General features: G+C 42.8%; 1 protein-coding gene across 4 annotated transcripts in view; it reads left to right on the top strand.

The window, feature by feature from the left end:
• The window catches only part of LOC117039987 (ubiquitin carboxyl-terminal hydrolase 12-like), a 47,771-nt gene extending 34,959 nt beyond the window's left edge, over nucleotides 1-12,812 (top strand). For 2 of the 4 annotated variants that reach the window (XM_033137478.1, XM_033137474.1), the window contains 4 exons: nucleotides 325-408; nucleotides 1,923-2,120; nucleotides 6,956-7,034; nucleotides 11,872-12,812. In XM_033137478.1, the coding sequence (XP_032993369.1) occupies nucleotides 325-408; nucleotides 1,923-2,120; nucleotides 6,956-7,034; nucleotides 11,872-11,973 (463 nt within the window). In that variant the 3' untranslated portion in view covers nucleotides 11,974-12,812. The remainder of the gene's footprint in view (nucleotides 1-324; nucleotides 409-1,922; nucleotides 2,121-6,955; nucleotides 7,035-11,871) is intronic. The other 2 variants (XM_033137476.1, XM_033137475.1) reach the window with 2 other exon arrangements.
• The last annotated feature ends 983 nt before the right edge of the window (nucleotides 12,813-13,795 follow it).

The following is a 13,795-nucleotide window of genomic DNA, read 5'->3' as shown; positions in this document are numbered from 1 at the left end:
CGAGGTATGAGCAAACATGAGGTCTTGGTTGGTGGTAAAAAGCCTGAATGTGCTAACTCAGTGGTTGCCAATTGGTGGTCCATGTAACCCACCCGGGGGCTTGTGGCACATACCTGTCAATTGTCCGGGACATCCTGTTTTGGGGGACTGTGATTTTGCACTGGGACTCATTGAGTTCCATTCACATAACAAAAACTACGTCAGAGATACCAACACTTTCAAAAGTAGGGGATCCATGGCTTTGGCTTTTGAAAAATGGGATTCGCAGTACTTGGCTAATTGCCCTAACTGCCCTAACTCTTATTTAACTTCCCATTTTTACAGGGAATTCAGTAATACTGAGACTCTGTGCAGTGAATATAAATACTACTGTGAGCAGTGTGGCAGCAAACAGGAAGCGCAAAAGAGGTAAGCATAAAAGCTGTTGATTATTGCCTTTTTATGTCACTTTTCCTCCAATCTGCTCAAGGCAGTAGGCATGGTTCTCCATCCCCTTTTGTCCTTACAATCGCCTTGTGTGGTAGATTAGGATGAGGAAAAAGTGATAGAAAAGCCCAATCGGAATCTGAACCTGTGTCTTCCTTTGTCCAGCACTTTAATCATTAAACCACCCTGGTTCTCATTAAAAATAAGGTATGTTGGCTACAGTTTGAATTAGGGACAATACATTATATAGAGAGCCATGTGTGTCTGCTGCAATACTGTGAGTACAGGAAAAACCCCAAACATGATATTGCATGTTTACTGCTTTGATGGTGGTGGTGGTGGGAACTCTCAGTGCTACAAAGCAGCATTTATTTCAAAGCTACTGCAGTTTGGAACAATTTGTATTCCCTAGACTTTCTGTCCCTGAACCCCCCTCCCCCCCTTTTTTTTTGCTTGCTTGTGGGATGCCCCACATTTGTGATGGATTTCTTGAAACTATGCCTGCTGAAATCTCAGGTGCTGGAAGGATGACTAAATTAAGTTTCCAGTAGTCAGGCATTGGTTGAGGGTGCCCTGAAGAAGCTCTATGCATGACTTTCAGAATTTGAATCAATTGTCCAAACCTATTTTATAAAAGGTGATGAATGATTTATGCAAAATAAGAGACTGAACTCAGCAAGTTGCAGAATTCAGCAGGCACAAAACTTCGTATTCTTGATGCAGAGTGTTTGAAGGTTTGCATGTGGAGGCTGCGACCCTGATAAGCTTCATCCTGTGTGACTTATGTAAAAGAAAGCTGTCATGTCTCAATACAAAGCAGGAACATACTTTGTGTTTTGAAGCAGAGCCAATCAAATAACTTCTGTTCAATATTTTCTCCTTTTGGAAAATGCTGACTGATAACCTGCAAAAACAAATTAAAGCCATCTGACTTGGGTGGTTGGGTAAGAGTAAGTGTTACCCCTTTTGCCTCCTCCTTTTCTCACAGATACAGGAGAAAATCAATTGTTCTTATTTCTTAGTCAATAGCAGCCAGAGCCAAAAGGCAGAGTTCATTCAGTCTTCTGCTTTCCTTGTTGTAAAGAGAGACGGATGCTTTTGGGCCATACAAGAAGCTGCTTTGTATCCAGATGCTCCGTAATGCTCTTTCTCAGCCTTCACCAACCTTGTGCCCTCTAGATATTTTGCACTACAACTTCCATCAACCTCAGCCAGCACAAGAGGGCTTGTAGACTGAGGGTGATGAGAGTTGTAGTTCAAAACATCTAGAGGGCAGCAGGCTGGCAAACAGCTGCACTGATTCTTCCCAGTGTTGCACAAAAGAGGTTCTGAGTAATGTTTCAGATTTGCTAATATTGAAAAAGCTATCCATTTATTTGAATAACTTACCATGTTTACTGTTTTAAACAAGCTTTCTTAGAATTCAGAGTGATTTGGTAACATGGATTCCACCCTCCACCATCTCATTCTCTTTTGGTCTTATTTTGTGGACCTAGGATGCGAGTGAAAAAGTTGCCCATGATTCTTGCTCTGCACTTGAAAAGATTCAAATACATGGACCAGCTGCATCGATATACCAAACTTTCCTACCGCGTAGTCTTTCCTTTGGAGCTTCGACTCTTCAACACTTCAGGAGATGCTACAAACCCAGATAGGATGTATGATCTTGTGGCTGTAGTTGTTCATTGTGGCAGGTAAACTATGAGGGATCACATGCATGCCATGTGATAGAGCATTTGCTATGTATTTGGGGAAAATGTTTGTCTGTTCTCTGCCTGTTTGGAGACATTCTGCTTGTGGGTAGGCAAACTAAGGCCCGGGGGCTGGCCCCCTGCTGAAAACGTTTGCTGACCCCTGCCATAAGCATTTGCTTGACCACTGTAGGAGCAGGTGCTGGACTGCATGAGTCTTTGGTCTGTTCAAGCTTTCTCTTGCTTCAGGGGTGGGAAGAATGTGGCCATCCAGATGTTGCGGAACTACAGATTCAAGATAATTCGCCTATGATAATTGGTTCTCTGATCATGCTGGCTGGAACTTGATGGGAGTTGTGGTCCAGCAACATTTGGAGGAACACAGGAGTGTCTTGCATGTCCTCTATTACAAGCTTTCTCTCAAAGCACTTTAAAGGAAATCTTCCTACAGCTTTCACCTCTCTTTCCTTGTGCAAAGTAGTCCCCCTCTTTTTCATTCTGCTTCTGCTCTTTGGTACCTGTCTTCACCAGTTGATGGCACTTCCCATAGGATGGTCCACCCTCAGAATTGTGGAGTCTGATGGATTCCTGAATGCTCTGGGAGATTTCCCAGCTGACATGTTGAGACTCTCATCACACTGTGGAATGGTGATATATGTGGAGCCATCAGCATGATCTCTCCTGAGTGTACTCACCATTGCTGTGGAACACATAGGTTGTCTTTGTACTCTAGTGACCTGCATGTCTGAGGATGCAGACCAGCTGCTTGAAGAAGTGTTGTTGACCACCTACCCCCTTGACCATCTTGGCTTCTTAAAGTTGACCATAGTGGATGGACTGGGTGGGTCCATGGATTGGTCAGTGCTTCATTTGAGGAGGGAGAAGTACCACCCACTCTGTTTTATTATTATTTATTATTATTTTCAAGTAAACAAAAATACATCCAAATAATCAAACAAACATACAAAATACAACAAAAAATGCTAAAAACAAAAACATAACAGGAAAATTCTTGTTACTCCTCTATCTTTTTTTCCTTTAACATTGTTAATTGACTTCCCTCGATCCTTTCCTTCTGAGTTTCACTTTAAATCATCCTTAGCAGTTTTATTTATCATAATACCTAACATTGTAACAATAGTTACAATTTAAACTGATATTTTACAGTTACAGGTGGGTAGCCGTGTTGGTCTGCCATAGTCGAAACAAAATAGAAAATTCTTTCCAGTAGCACCTTAGAGACCAACTGAGTTTGTTCTTGGTATGAGCTTTCGTGTGCATGCACACTTCATGCACACGAAAGCTCATACCAAGAACAAACTCAGTTGGTCTCTAAGGTGCTACTGGAAAGAATTTTCTATTTTGTTTCTGATATTTTACCTATATTATAAATCTACACTCTAAATTTTAAACTAAGATCTAACTTAATGCTGTAAGCCTATCCTCCTTTAAGAGTCCATAATTCTAAACATTGCAATCCTTTTTGAAATAAACTTCCACCGTATCTTCTTTCTGGTCACGCAGTCTCCTTGTCAGTTCAGCAAGTGCCATAAATTCCATCATCTTCATTTGCCATTCATCGATCGTTGAGGTACCACCCACTCTGAACTTTCTTAGAACCTCCTTAGAAAAATCCTCTACCTGGAAGTGTTAAGCAACCATTACCCAGTGGCAAATATCCCTTTTTGGGACAAGGTGTTTGAGAGGGTGGTGTTGGTCCAGCTTCAGGCATGCTTTGAGGAGACTGAATATCTGAATCCATTTCTGTCTTGCACTGAAACTGCCTCAGTTGCCCTGGTTGGTGACATTGTTGATGGATTGGCTCAAAAAAGTGAGACTTGAGCACACTGTACTTTAGTAGTTTTGCTCATATCTCCAGGGCCATTTCCACAAAGTAACTATGGGAAGCTACTGTTTGACACTGTGGGAGCTTTCCTGTGATGTCCTGCAGGGTTCTTGCAGGAATATGCGGATGACACCCATCTCTATCTGTCTCCCGTCTGAGTTCGGAGAGGTGGCTGAGGTGTTGTACTGGTGTTTGGGGGTATTAGTGGGCTGGATGTGGACCAAGAAATAGAAACTGTAACCTGAAAAGACAGAGATGTTATGTGTTCCAAGTTCTCAAGTCAAGGAGTAGGAAGACGGCTTGCTCTGGACAGGGTTGCACTCCTGTGGAAGGAGCAGGTTTGTAGCTGGATTCAACATTGTCACTTGAGGCTCAGATGGCCTCAGTGACTAGGAATGCCTACTTCCAGCTGCAGCTGGTTTGCCAACTACAGCCCCTTCTAGACAGCGATGACTTTGCCACTGTACTCCATGTTCTGGTAACTTCCAGAATGGATTATTGCAATATGCCTTTAAAGTATGGTTACCAGATTTTTTTCAATGAATCAAAAGACCCTGGGCCCAAGCACACATGCATATTGTATAAAGGTGCAAAGCTCTTCTTTTGCACCCTGTAAAACATAAAGGTGTAGTTTTTTTAAAAAAACTGGGCAATGGCCGCCCGCACACAATTCCTGAGCCTCCCCCATCAGTCAAAACAAAGGGGGGAGGGGGCAGGAGATCTGTACCACCTGAAGTCCCTGGTTCCCCTTCAGCAGTGGCAGTGGCAGTGGCAGTCAGCAGCCCAGAGCCAGCCTGGTAGCACAGTTGGCTCTGGCTGGCTTCAGGAGCTGCTCGCTGACATGGTGCCCCCCATTTTTCCTCACTGTAAGTCCTCATGTGATGTGTTGCGACAAGACACATCATATGGGGACTTCCACCGAGGAAAAATGGCGGGCGCCACGGCAGCAAGCAGCTCCTGAAGCCAGCCAGAGCCAACTGCGCTACCAGGCTGGCTCCGGGCTGCTGAGGCTGCCGCTGCCATGTTTCCCAGGGACAGATTTGCAAATCCGGGGACATTCTGGGGACGGAATTTGTCCGGGGACAGATTTGCAAATCCGGGGACGTCTGGTAACCCTACCTTAAAGACAACTCAGAAACTTCATCTGGTTTACAATGCTCCAGCCAGATTACTGGCTGGGGTTCCCTATGGAACTCGTATAGCCCCTGTTCTAACACAGCTGCATTGGCTGCCGGTTTGTTTCTAGGCCTAGTTCAATGGGCTCACACTAGTGTTTGAAATTCTAAACGACTTAGGCACTAAATGACCCTCTCCTTCCCTACATACTCACTCTGGGTGTAAAATCAGCAGAATACCTGGTAGTTTGTCTTGGTAGTTCTACTGCCCTCAGAAGTTTGGGGTGGCGGTTGTATCCCTGCAGAGGGCATCCCCTCTGGCAACCCCTAAGTTGTGGAATTCCCACAGAGATGTATCTGGCACCTACACTATGCAGCTTTCAGGAAATGTAAAAGAGGCACTTTCAGGAAATGTAAAAGAGGCTTGAGGTGTATGTTTTCAGGATGTACTGTGCTTGTAGTTTGTTTTAACTGTTTTTAATACTGATTTTTAAATTGTTGTCACCCACCCTGGGCCCTGCTAGTGAAGGGCAAGTAATAAATGTGGTTGTGATACTAGTCATAATAATAGGTCTACATCTCAGAAGGTAGCTTACTAGGGAATGGCTGCTCAGGACTGCAGGTGACAGATGACTGATAACTATTTTATATGTTACAGCAGCTGAATGTTTTGTGCCATCTCATTTGTACAATCAAGGAAGAGTTCTCAAGTTTTTAAAAAGCAAAAAAACTATTGTTGGATTTCCCCCCTCCCTCCCTGCCCCCCCTACAGTAATTTAAGACATTTGCTTGATGCGCTCACAGGTTATACATGAATTAATGTTTTCCACTGATCATTTAGAAATGCTGAGTTATTTGTAGAAGCCAGGTGTAGGTTGCTCCCATCTTCTCTGAAAAGGAAATTGAAATAAAATCTATTATTGGAACAATGAAATTATTTAAAGCAGTCTAGTTTGACCAAATGTTTTAAAAGGTTTATATTTTCATGAAGCCAGCGCCACCTGGTGAGAATTCATCCACACCGAGTTAACAAGGATAGCCAATTAAAAATGGCAAAAGGGAGCATCACCTGCACATAGGAGACTACCTTAAACATGGTCAGACCATTGGTCAATCTAGCTCAGTAGTGACTGCAACATCTGGCAGAGGCTCAGGAGTTCCTCTCAGCCCTGCCTGGAGATGCTGGGGTTGAGCCAGGGGCTGGCAGCATCCAAAGCATGTGTGCTGTTGTTGAGTCACAGCCCTTTCCCAAAGAACAGTAAATGCCAATGAGAAGGGTTGCAGCCTAACCTCTACCCTGGCTAGTTTGCCATGCACATGAAATGTTTTCATTTGGAGGGCTGTTCAGTCTTGTGAACTGCCACCTGCTTCTTGGAAGTGGTAGAGCACAGACACAGATTCCCAGGTTGCTAAGAATTAGGCATACATTGCCGTGTGGATCCTGTATTCGCACACACTTTAAAAAAACCTGTAGGTTTCAGTGACAACCATTAATGTATGATATTAATATGCTACCTATCTGACTGGGTTTCCCTAGCCACTCGGGGCGGCTTCCAACAAATTAAAACATCACAGTAAAACATCAAACATTAAAAACTTCCCTATACAGGGCTGCCTTCAGATGTCTTCTAGAAGTTGTATAGTTGTTTATTTCTTTGACATCTGATGGGAGGGCATTCCACAGGGTGGATGCAACTGCTGAGAAGGCCCTCTGCCTGGTTCCCCGTATCCTCACTTCTCACAGGGAGGGAACCGTCAGAAGGCCCTCAGAGCTGGACCTCAGTGTCCAACGGAGGTGGAAATGTTCCTTCAGGTATACAGGGCTAAAGGTGTTCAGGGCTTTAAAGGTCAGCACCAACTTTCTCGTTTTGTTCCAGTGGTCCAAACCGTGGACATTACATCACCATTGTGAAGAGTCATGGTTTTTGGTTGCTGTTTGACGATGATATTGTAGAGGTAGGTCTATATATTATGCCAACTTTGCACACTCTGATAATAACTCTCATGCTGTCTTGGGTGTAAGCCATTGTCACAACACATTATTTAGGCGTTAACCTTGATTGGTGAAAACTGAGCTGCTTTTACCAGTCCCATAGACACTTTTGGTGGGTGGTTATTTTGCTGTTGTTTTCTCATTCTTGGTCACAGAAGAATAAGGGGTTCAAAGGAGTGGGGGAAAGAGTCTTAAGAGATCTGCCACCAGGTTCTTTTGCATAGCAACAAATGCAGAAGTCCTGGATGGGCTTCATAAGTAAGCAAAGAGCAGGGTGTTGAAGGGAAGGAGAAGGGAGGCAAAAATTAATAAAGTTCCATCTTGAAGGTTGGGGTTCAGTGCAGGTCCTTGAACAACTGAAGTCAACTGATACAGGTGGTGATGGTAACAATCTGCCCTAACTTGAAGGTGGCTGATAGTGAAAAGTGATTAAATTATTACAGACTCTGTTGGTTGCCTTGTTAAAGGCAACAGCATAGTTTCAAATGTCTCTTCTAACCATGATGTGCAAACCCACTTCAAAGCATGTGTTCAATCTCTCATTTACAAAGAAATCCCAGTTAAATAACCAGAATAAAAGAGGATGATCACCCTGGAGTGGGGGAAAGGGAGGGACTGTTTCATTCCTGTCCAGTTCCTGATTTGCAAACCAGAGTACCCATGTTACATCTGCACTGGACAAAATTGATCCCATTTACTGTCCACTGTCTAGATCATGTTTTCTCTGTCTTGTTTGATTGGAGCAATATCTGTTGACGTCTAGGCATAGCAATCAATGGGTCAGAGTGTTGTCACTATTCACTGCTTTCCACTGGAGAGACAAAGGAGGCCATTTAGAAAAGACACTCTGAATCAACACTGAACTTGTACTTCTAAGTTTCAAGGCTATGAAGATGTAACTTTTCCAAAAATACAGTATTGATCCTGCAGTATTCTTGATATTAGGGCAAGGAACATAAGGGTGATGGTTGCCATGAGACTGATGTGTTTTTACTTCCAGAAGCCAATAGTTTCGCCAGCAGCGTCAAAGTGTTTATCAGATTGTGAAAAATAGCTGCGGAAACGGGAAGAAGTTGTTTTCATGCCCTATCTATTTTTTCTTAAGAACTGTTGTTGAAAGGATTGGCAATGAAAATTGGAACCCATTTCCTTTTCAGTTCATAGTCTGAAAGGTTTTTTCATGTGTGGGAAAAGTTCTGTTTGTTTAAAGGAAAAGATATTGCAACCAAGCTGTGTGGTTAATTGAGTGGCTTATTGTGGGTTGGAGAAGGGAGCCCTCCTCAATTTAGCCGCTGGTCATGTGACTCTCAGGTTTCCCCTATCATTTCTTCATTTTTATTACAGAATTAGTAATCAGCTGGTTGGTTGATGGGTTGTGGAAAGACCTCTGCTCCCAAGGACCACAGTGTATTCTAGATATGATGCCTATAACCCCATAGAGACAGGGCTTGGCCACCTTTCTTTTCTCTTCTATAGGTCTGGCTCCATATCGTTCCAGGACCACATCTTCCACGTTCCTTATCAAGCCATAAGTACAGTGTGTACCCTTCCCTGTGCCGTGGCACCTGCCCACCTGTCTTGGGTTCCCCATTGACATTTGTGGCATGGGTTGCTGCCAGTCTGGTCCCCTGGGGCCAGGTTGGTTTCTAGGGTTCCCGCTGGGTGAGTCATCAGATCACTCTGGAGGACAGCTGTTCTTGCTACTTTTTCTTTTAGAAACGGAATTCCATGTCTCCAGGTATTCTTTGCCAGTGTTATAGTTTCTGTTAGGGTGTCGTTGGCAAGCCTTGGTGCTCTAGGGTCTTGCTCCACATTGAAAGTGGCAAATGCCTAGATGGCAAGGAAGAATCCTCCCACCACTGCCTGTCCTCAGAATCCCAGTTTCTCTCCCCAGCTTTATGTGTAACCAAATCAGTAACTGCAGCTGCTATTTTATTAATGGATACATATCCATCTGGGATCTGAGTTAGTCTCTGCTGGATTGCACTTAAATAGCTTGCATCCAGCTCCCCCAGTACTACTACAGCTGGGCTCCTGAACCACTTTTCTCAGGAATCCTTATCTTGGTATCAAACAGGTAGGGGTGCAATGGATCTCCTGAACCATTAACCTCTGCTAGTGCATTTAAAGTCCCAGCAGACCTACCATGACTTTTTCACAGCCTCACTGCCCATGTGAGCCAGGAGAAGACTGTTCATTTTGTCAGTGGCTCTATTTCCCTGGTTAGGGCCTGGATCTGAGTAGCTGTCGTTGGTTTAATTTGAGTAATGACTTCTTGTTGCTGTATTATGAACCCTGTGTTGGCTCATCTTTTCCCAGGTGCCTTTTCTGTTTTTCTTTGTGATGTTCTGTGAGTGCTTTCAATTTTTATTTAATCATCTTCTCCTTTTTCTCCCTAGTAACTTGCCTCCCACCACCTGCTAATATCTCCTGACGTGACTTGTCTGATTCCTCCTGAATTTGTTGGATGGCTTATATCATATCCTCTGCTACCCAGTTGATTCTGTTAAATCAGACATTGGTTTCAGTTGCCTGCCTTCCACCATTACTCAGGACACTGAGTGCCTGGTTATGCCTTCTGCTGTTTTTGTCTGGTCTTTGACTTGTTTTTGCTTTGGCTCAACAGTAGGTTGGCAAGGATCTGAATACTCACAGGTCTGCTCCTGTGGTGTAGTCATTGCAAGTCCCAAATGCCCATATCCCTTTTCACCTTCATATACGAACATTTCAAAGAATCATAGAAGTGTCATCTAGTACAACCCCTGCAATGCAGGAATCACAGCTACAGTATCCCTAACAGAATGGCCTTCCAACCTTTGTTTAAAAACCTCCATGGAAGGAGAACCTACCACCTTCCAAGGGAGTCTGTTCAACTGAACAGCTCTTAATGTTAGAAAGTTCTTCATAAGCTTTAGTTAGAATCTCCTTCCATGTTAATTTTAATCTATTGGTTTGGGTCCTACCCTCTGGAGCAGCAGAAAACCAGCTCACTCCATCTTCCACATTACAACCCTTCAGATATTTGAAGACTGCTGTCATACCCATAGCTGTCAACTTTTCCCTTTTCTTGTGAGGAATCCTATTCGGAATAAGGGAATTTCCCTTAAAAAAAGGGGAAAGTTGACAGCTATGATCATACCTCTCTCAATCTCCTCTCCTGCCAGCTAAACATACACAACTCCCTCAACCGTTCCTCATAAGGCTTGGTTTCCAGACCTTTTGTTATCTTGGTTGCCTCCTCTGCACACCTTCCAGCTTGTCAATATCCTCCTTAAACTGTGGTGCCCGGAATTGGTTGGTGAGATCCAATTGTGCCTTCAGCGCCTAATATGTCTAATAAAGAATAGTGTTGGCTATGAGAAACAGTGCTCCCAAGTTTATTTAACACATCTTTTAAGAATATAAAACCTCAATATTGGTGGTACTTATTAATACAACATAGATTTGGACAGAAATGAAAACCCCAGTTCGGCAGCCATGGGGCTTAATGAAAAGATGGGGCCACCATCGCATCCATAGGTCTGCCTCTCATTCTAGGGCAGAAGGCAGGGGACGGGGCAGGCAGACAAAATGCTGTGAGCCTGAAGCTGGTATGGTTTTTAGTCCCAGATTAGTCTTGATTGTTTCATATACAGCTCTGGATCCTGTGCATTTCAGGCTAACTCCGGCCCTTCACACACCTTGTTTCAGGAGTTTCCAATTTGCCCAATTCAGCCCCCCACACCCCAGTGCAAAAAAGGGGGCTTTTGGATTGTATCCATCAAATCCAAAATCTGCTTTTGGACTGTAGAACAATACTAACAGTTTTCTTTATATTTTTGGGTTTTCCCCAATAATTGCCAGTTTCTGAAGAACTGGGCTAGCTATGATAAATTAAATGCCTGCTTATTTTTTACCTATACACCCAAATGTTACCTTCCATTACCGTATGGGCCTTATCAATGAAATGGATTTGGAACTGGTGATAAATGCTCCTGTGGCCAAGTCTCCTTCAGACTCCCCTCTTCTACCACCACTGGCAGCTGCCTCACCAGTTGCACAGAACCCCACAAATCACTGGCCTTAGATTATCCTTCCCACCTGCCTCCTCTGCCCACACATACCCCCACTCCTCGGGCTCCTGCCCATCGCAGACATGTAGAAGCTAAAGGAATGCATTTCCTTTTCCTTTTTCAAATACTTTTAAATTAAATTTTAATAACAAGCAGGTTAGCAGGTTACAGGAAAAAAACAAATGAAAGTAAAATTAGTTTTTTCTTTTCTTTTAAAAAAAAGAAAAGATAAGCTGTCACAATGCCAGTAAGTAACTACAGGATAGAATTAATGCAATTTACTGTTGATAATAGACCATCCTAAGAGGGAAAGGATGCATGGTCTCTAATTACAAAGAGTTCCATATCCTAAAGCAAAATACCTTTTCCAAGATGAGTTTCTAAGTTTCTATAGAAATTGAAAGCTTTTATATTTTAAAATGAGCCCTTTTTAAATTAAAGTCCTGCTTGATTAATCAGTGGTACCCTTTTAGGCTAGGAAATATTTGTTTTTGAACCATTTTTCTCCTTCTGTAGTATACTTAGGGATAATGTGTAGCTAATGATCCAAATTAAATAGCTGGTTACATAATCCCAGTGAATTTTCCAAATCTTTTAATTCTGATGCAGTCTCTCTGTGACCATCACCACCACCTCCCAGAAATATTTTGCTGAATTTAAAGGTGGGGGGGGGGTGTCACTAAGTGAGATTCAACAGGTAGTGATGTTATTTTCCCCTCCTCAATCTTCTTGTTGTCTTAAATTGCAGAAAATTGATGTTCAAGCAATTGAAGAATTCTATGGATTAACATCGGACAGTTCCAAAAACTCAGAATCTGGATATATCCTCTTCTATCAATCAAGGGACTGAGACAGTGCACTTTGAAGCATCTTACATGTTTTCAGAAAAGGAATCAAGCCCCCGCCCAGATAGGACATTGTAGTGATAGTAAAATCAATTCCTCATCATTGCCATAGGACCACAGGACGTCACCAGGACAATAAACTGGGCCATTTTCTCAAGGACGACAACTGCCGTTAGCAAGAAGGCATCTTGCTTTGGATTTCTTTCTGGGCTATTTTATACTTGTTATCTTCCCAAATCTGTGTTACCTCTACTTGAAATATGCCTGCTTGAACATTCAAGAACCAAGGAAAGATTTTCTTGTTTTTCAGTAGCATTATACAGTTAGTTCATCATTCAGGGTTGATGGCCTGAGACTGTCCCTTGGTTTCTATTTCTCCTGGTTTTTTCCTGTATTCTAGCAGAATGATTTCAGTCTTCAGTGACAGCTTAAGACCTGTTTTAGGGTGTGAGCTGCAGAAAGTTGCTGACTGCTGTTGGTGGCCCAAAACATCAGGATTGTGTGCAGATTAAGTTGTATTGGAAATATCACACCTTTAATTCTCTGTGTGGCAAAAGGAGAAAAAGTTGTTCCTACAGTGTTGTGAATTTCCTCAAAAGGTAGCATCTTGATTTCAGACAACACTATTCTGATTCTACATTTATCCCCACTTTGTCTTTCCCTCAAATCTTATAGAAATGTTATTTTTATGTGCTTTATAATGTATTCTCTACTCAAAGCTACAATATTGCAGAATCTAAGGGAGCAAAGAAGTAGATGGAAGTCTTTGAGGTCCTGTAAGCTGAATTTATTGTATTTCTTGGAGCTCTTATATAAGCCAAAAGTGCCCTCTACTGAAAATAGATATATTTGGTGTTTGTGTCACCGTATAACAAACTCTACACACACAAACAAAAAAGCAGTTTTTGGAATAAATCTACATTCTATAAATGCCTATTAAGAGGCAACACTAATTCTGAGGGTTAATGAACAAATCATCCTTGTTTTGGAAACAGTGGGGGTTTAAGAAGAAACAACTGAGGTCAACATGTACCGATGCCTTGAGAAGTATCCATTTCAAGCTGTGGAACATGTATAATTGCCCAGTTCTTGATTGGCTGATGCTTCAACAGAAAAATAAGGCTGTCTCATGAAGACTGAATTTCACTTAGTGTCTGCTTACCAGATCTGCTGCCCCTGTGGATCCTGCCACCTGAAGTGGTCACCACCGTGCCTCATGGGTGGGCTGTGGGGAGTTTTTGTTGTGCCTAAATTGCCTAAATTGACATTCCCACCTGAAATGGCTTCCCAGGATGTTAAAGTGGAGGGAGACACTTTGAGCAGGCCTCTAAAAACACCAGGATTGCCTCCATTGTAGCAGTGGGAAGCGTGTGCAGGAGCTCCTTGTAAGCATTAGAGCACATGTGGAACTCTGTACTGGGACACATGGGTGGAAATGAAGATTCAGCCTTCAATTTGGTTGTAACATTAAAGCTGCCTCTGCTTGTCCCAAAGCAGCTCTCCGTATCATGCACACTGTCAAGGAGGAGGAGATCTACTTAATTGCAATTTCATAACTTGTGCTGTGGTTCCCCCCCCACACACACACAAAAAAAACCAAAACATTATGTGCAAACATCACGTCACATTCTCTTAATGTCTTCTTACGCAATTGTCTCCCCGGCAGAATTCCGCTAGCAACAAATTCCGCAATTAAAAACGGACGATCTGTCAGGTTTCAGCATTCACACTTCAACCACTTCAGGGAGAAAACTGATGTTGCCTAATATATTAATGCCAAAATATGCAAAAGTAATCTTTTCTTCAGAGGTTGTCATCACTAATAAA

This window comes from Lacerta agilis, chromosome Z (assembly GCF_009819535.1).
Source record: "Lacerta agilis isolate rLacAgi1 chromosome Z, rLacAgi1.pri, whole genome shotgun sequence".
In the NCBI taxonomy this organism is placed as follows: Eukaryota; Metazoa; Chordata; class Lepidosauria; order Squamata; family Lacertidae; genus Lacerta; species Lacerta agilis.
Note: the sequence above shows the minus strand (reverse complement) of the source record. Positions and strands in the feature narration are given on the sequence as shown.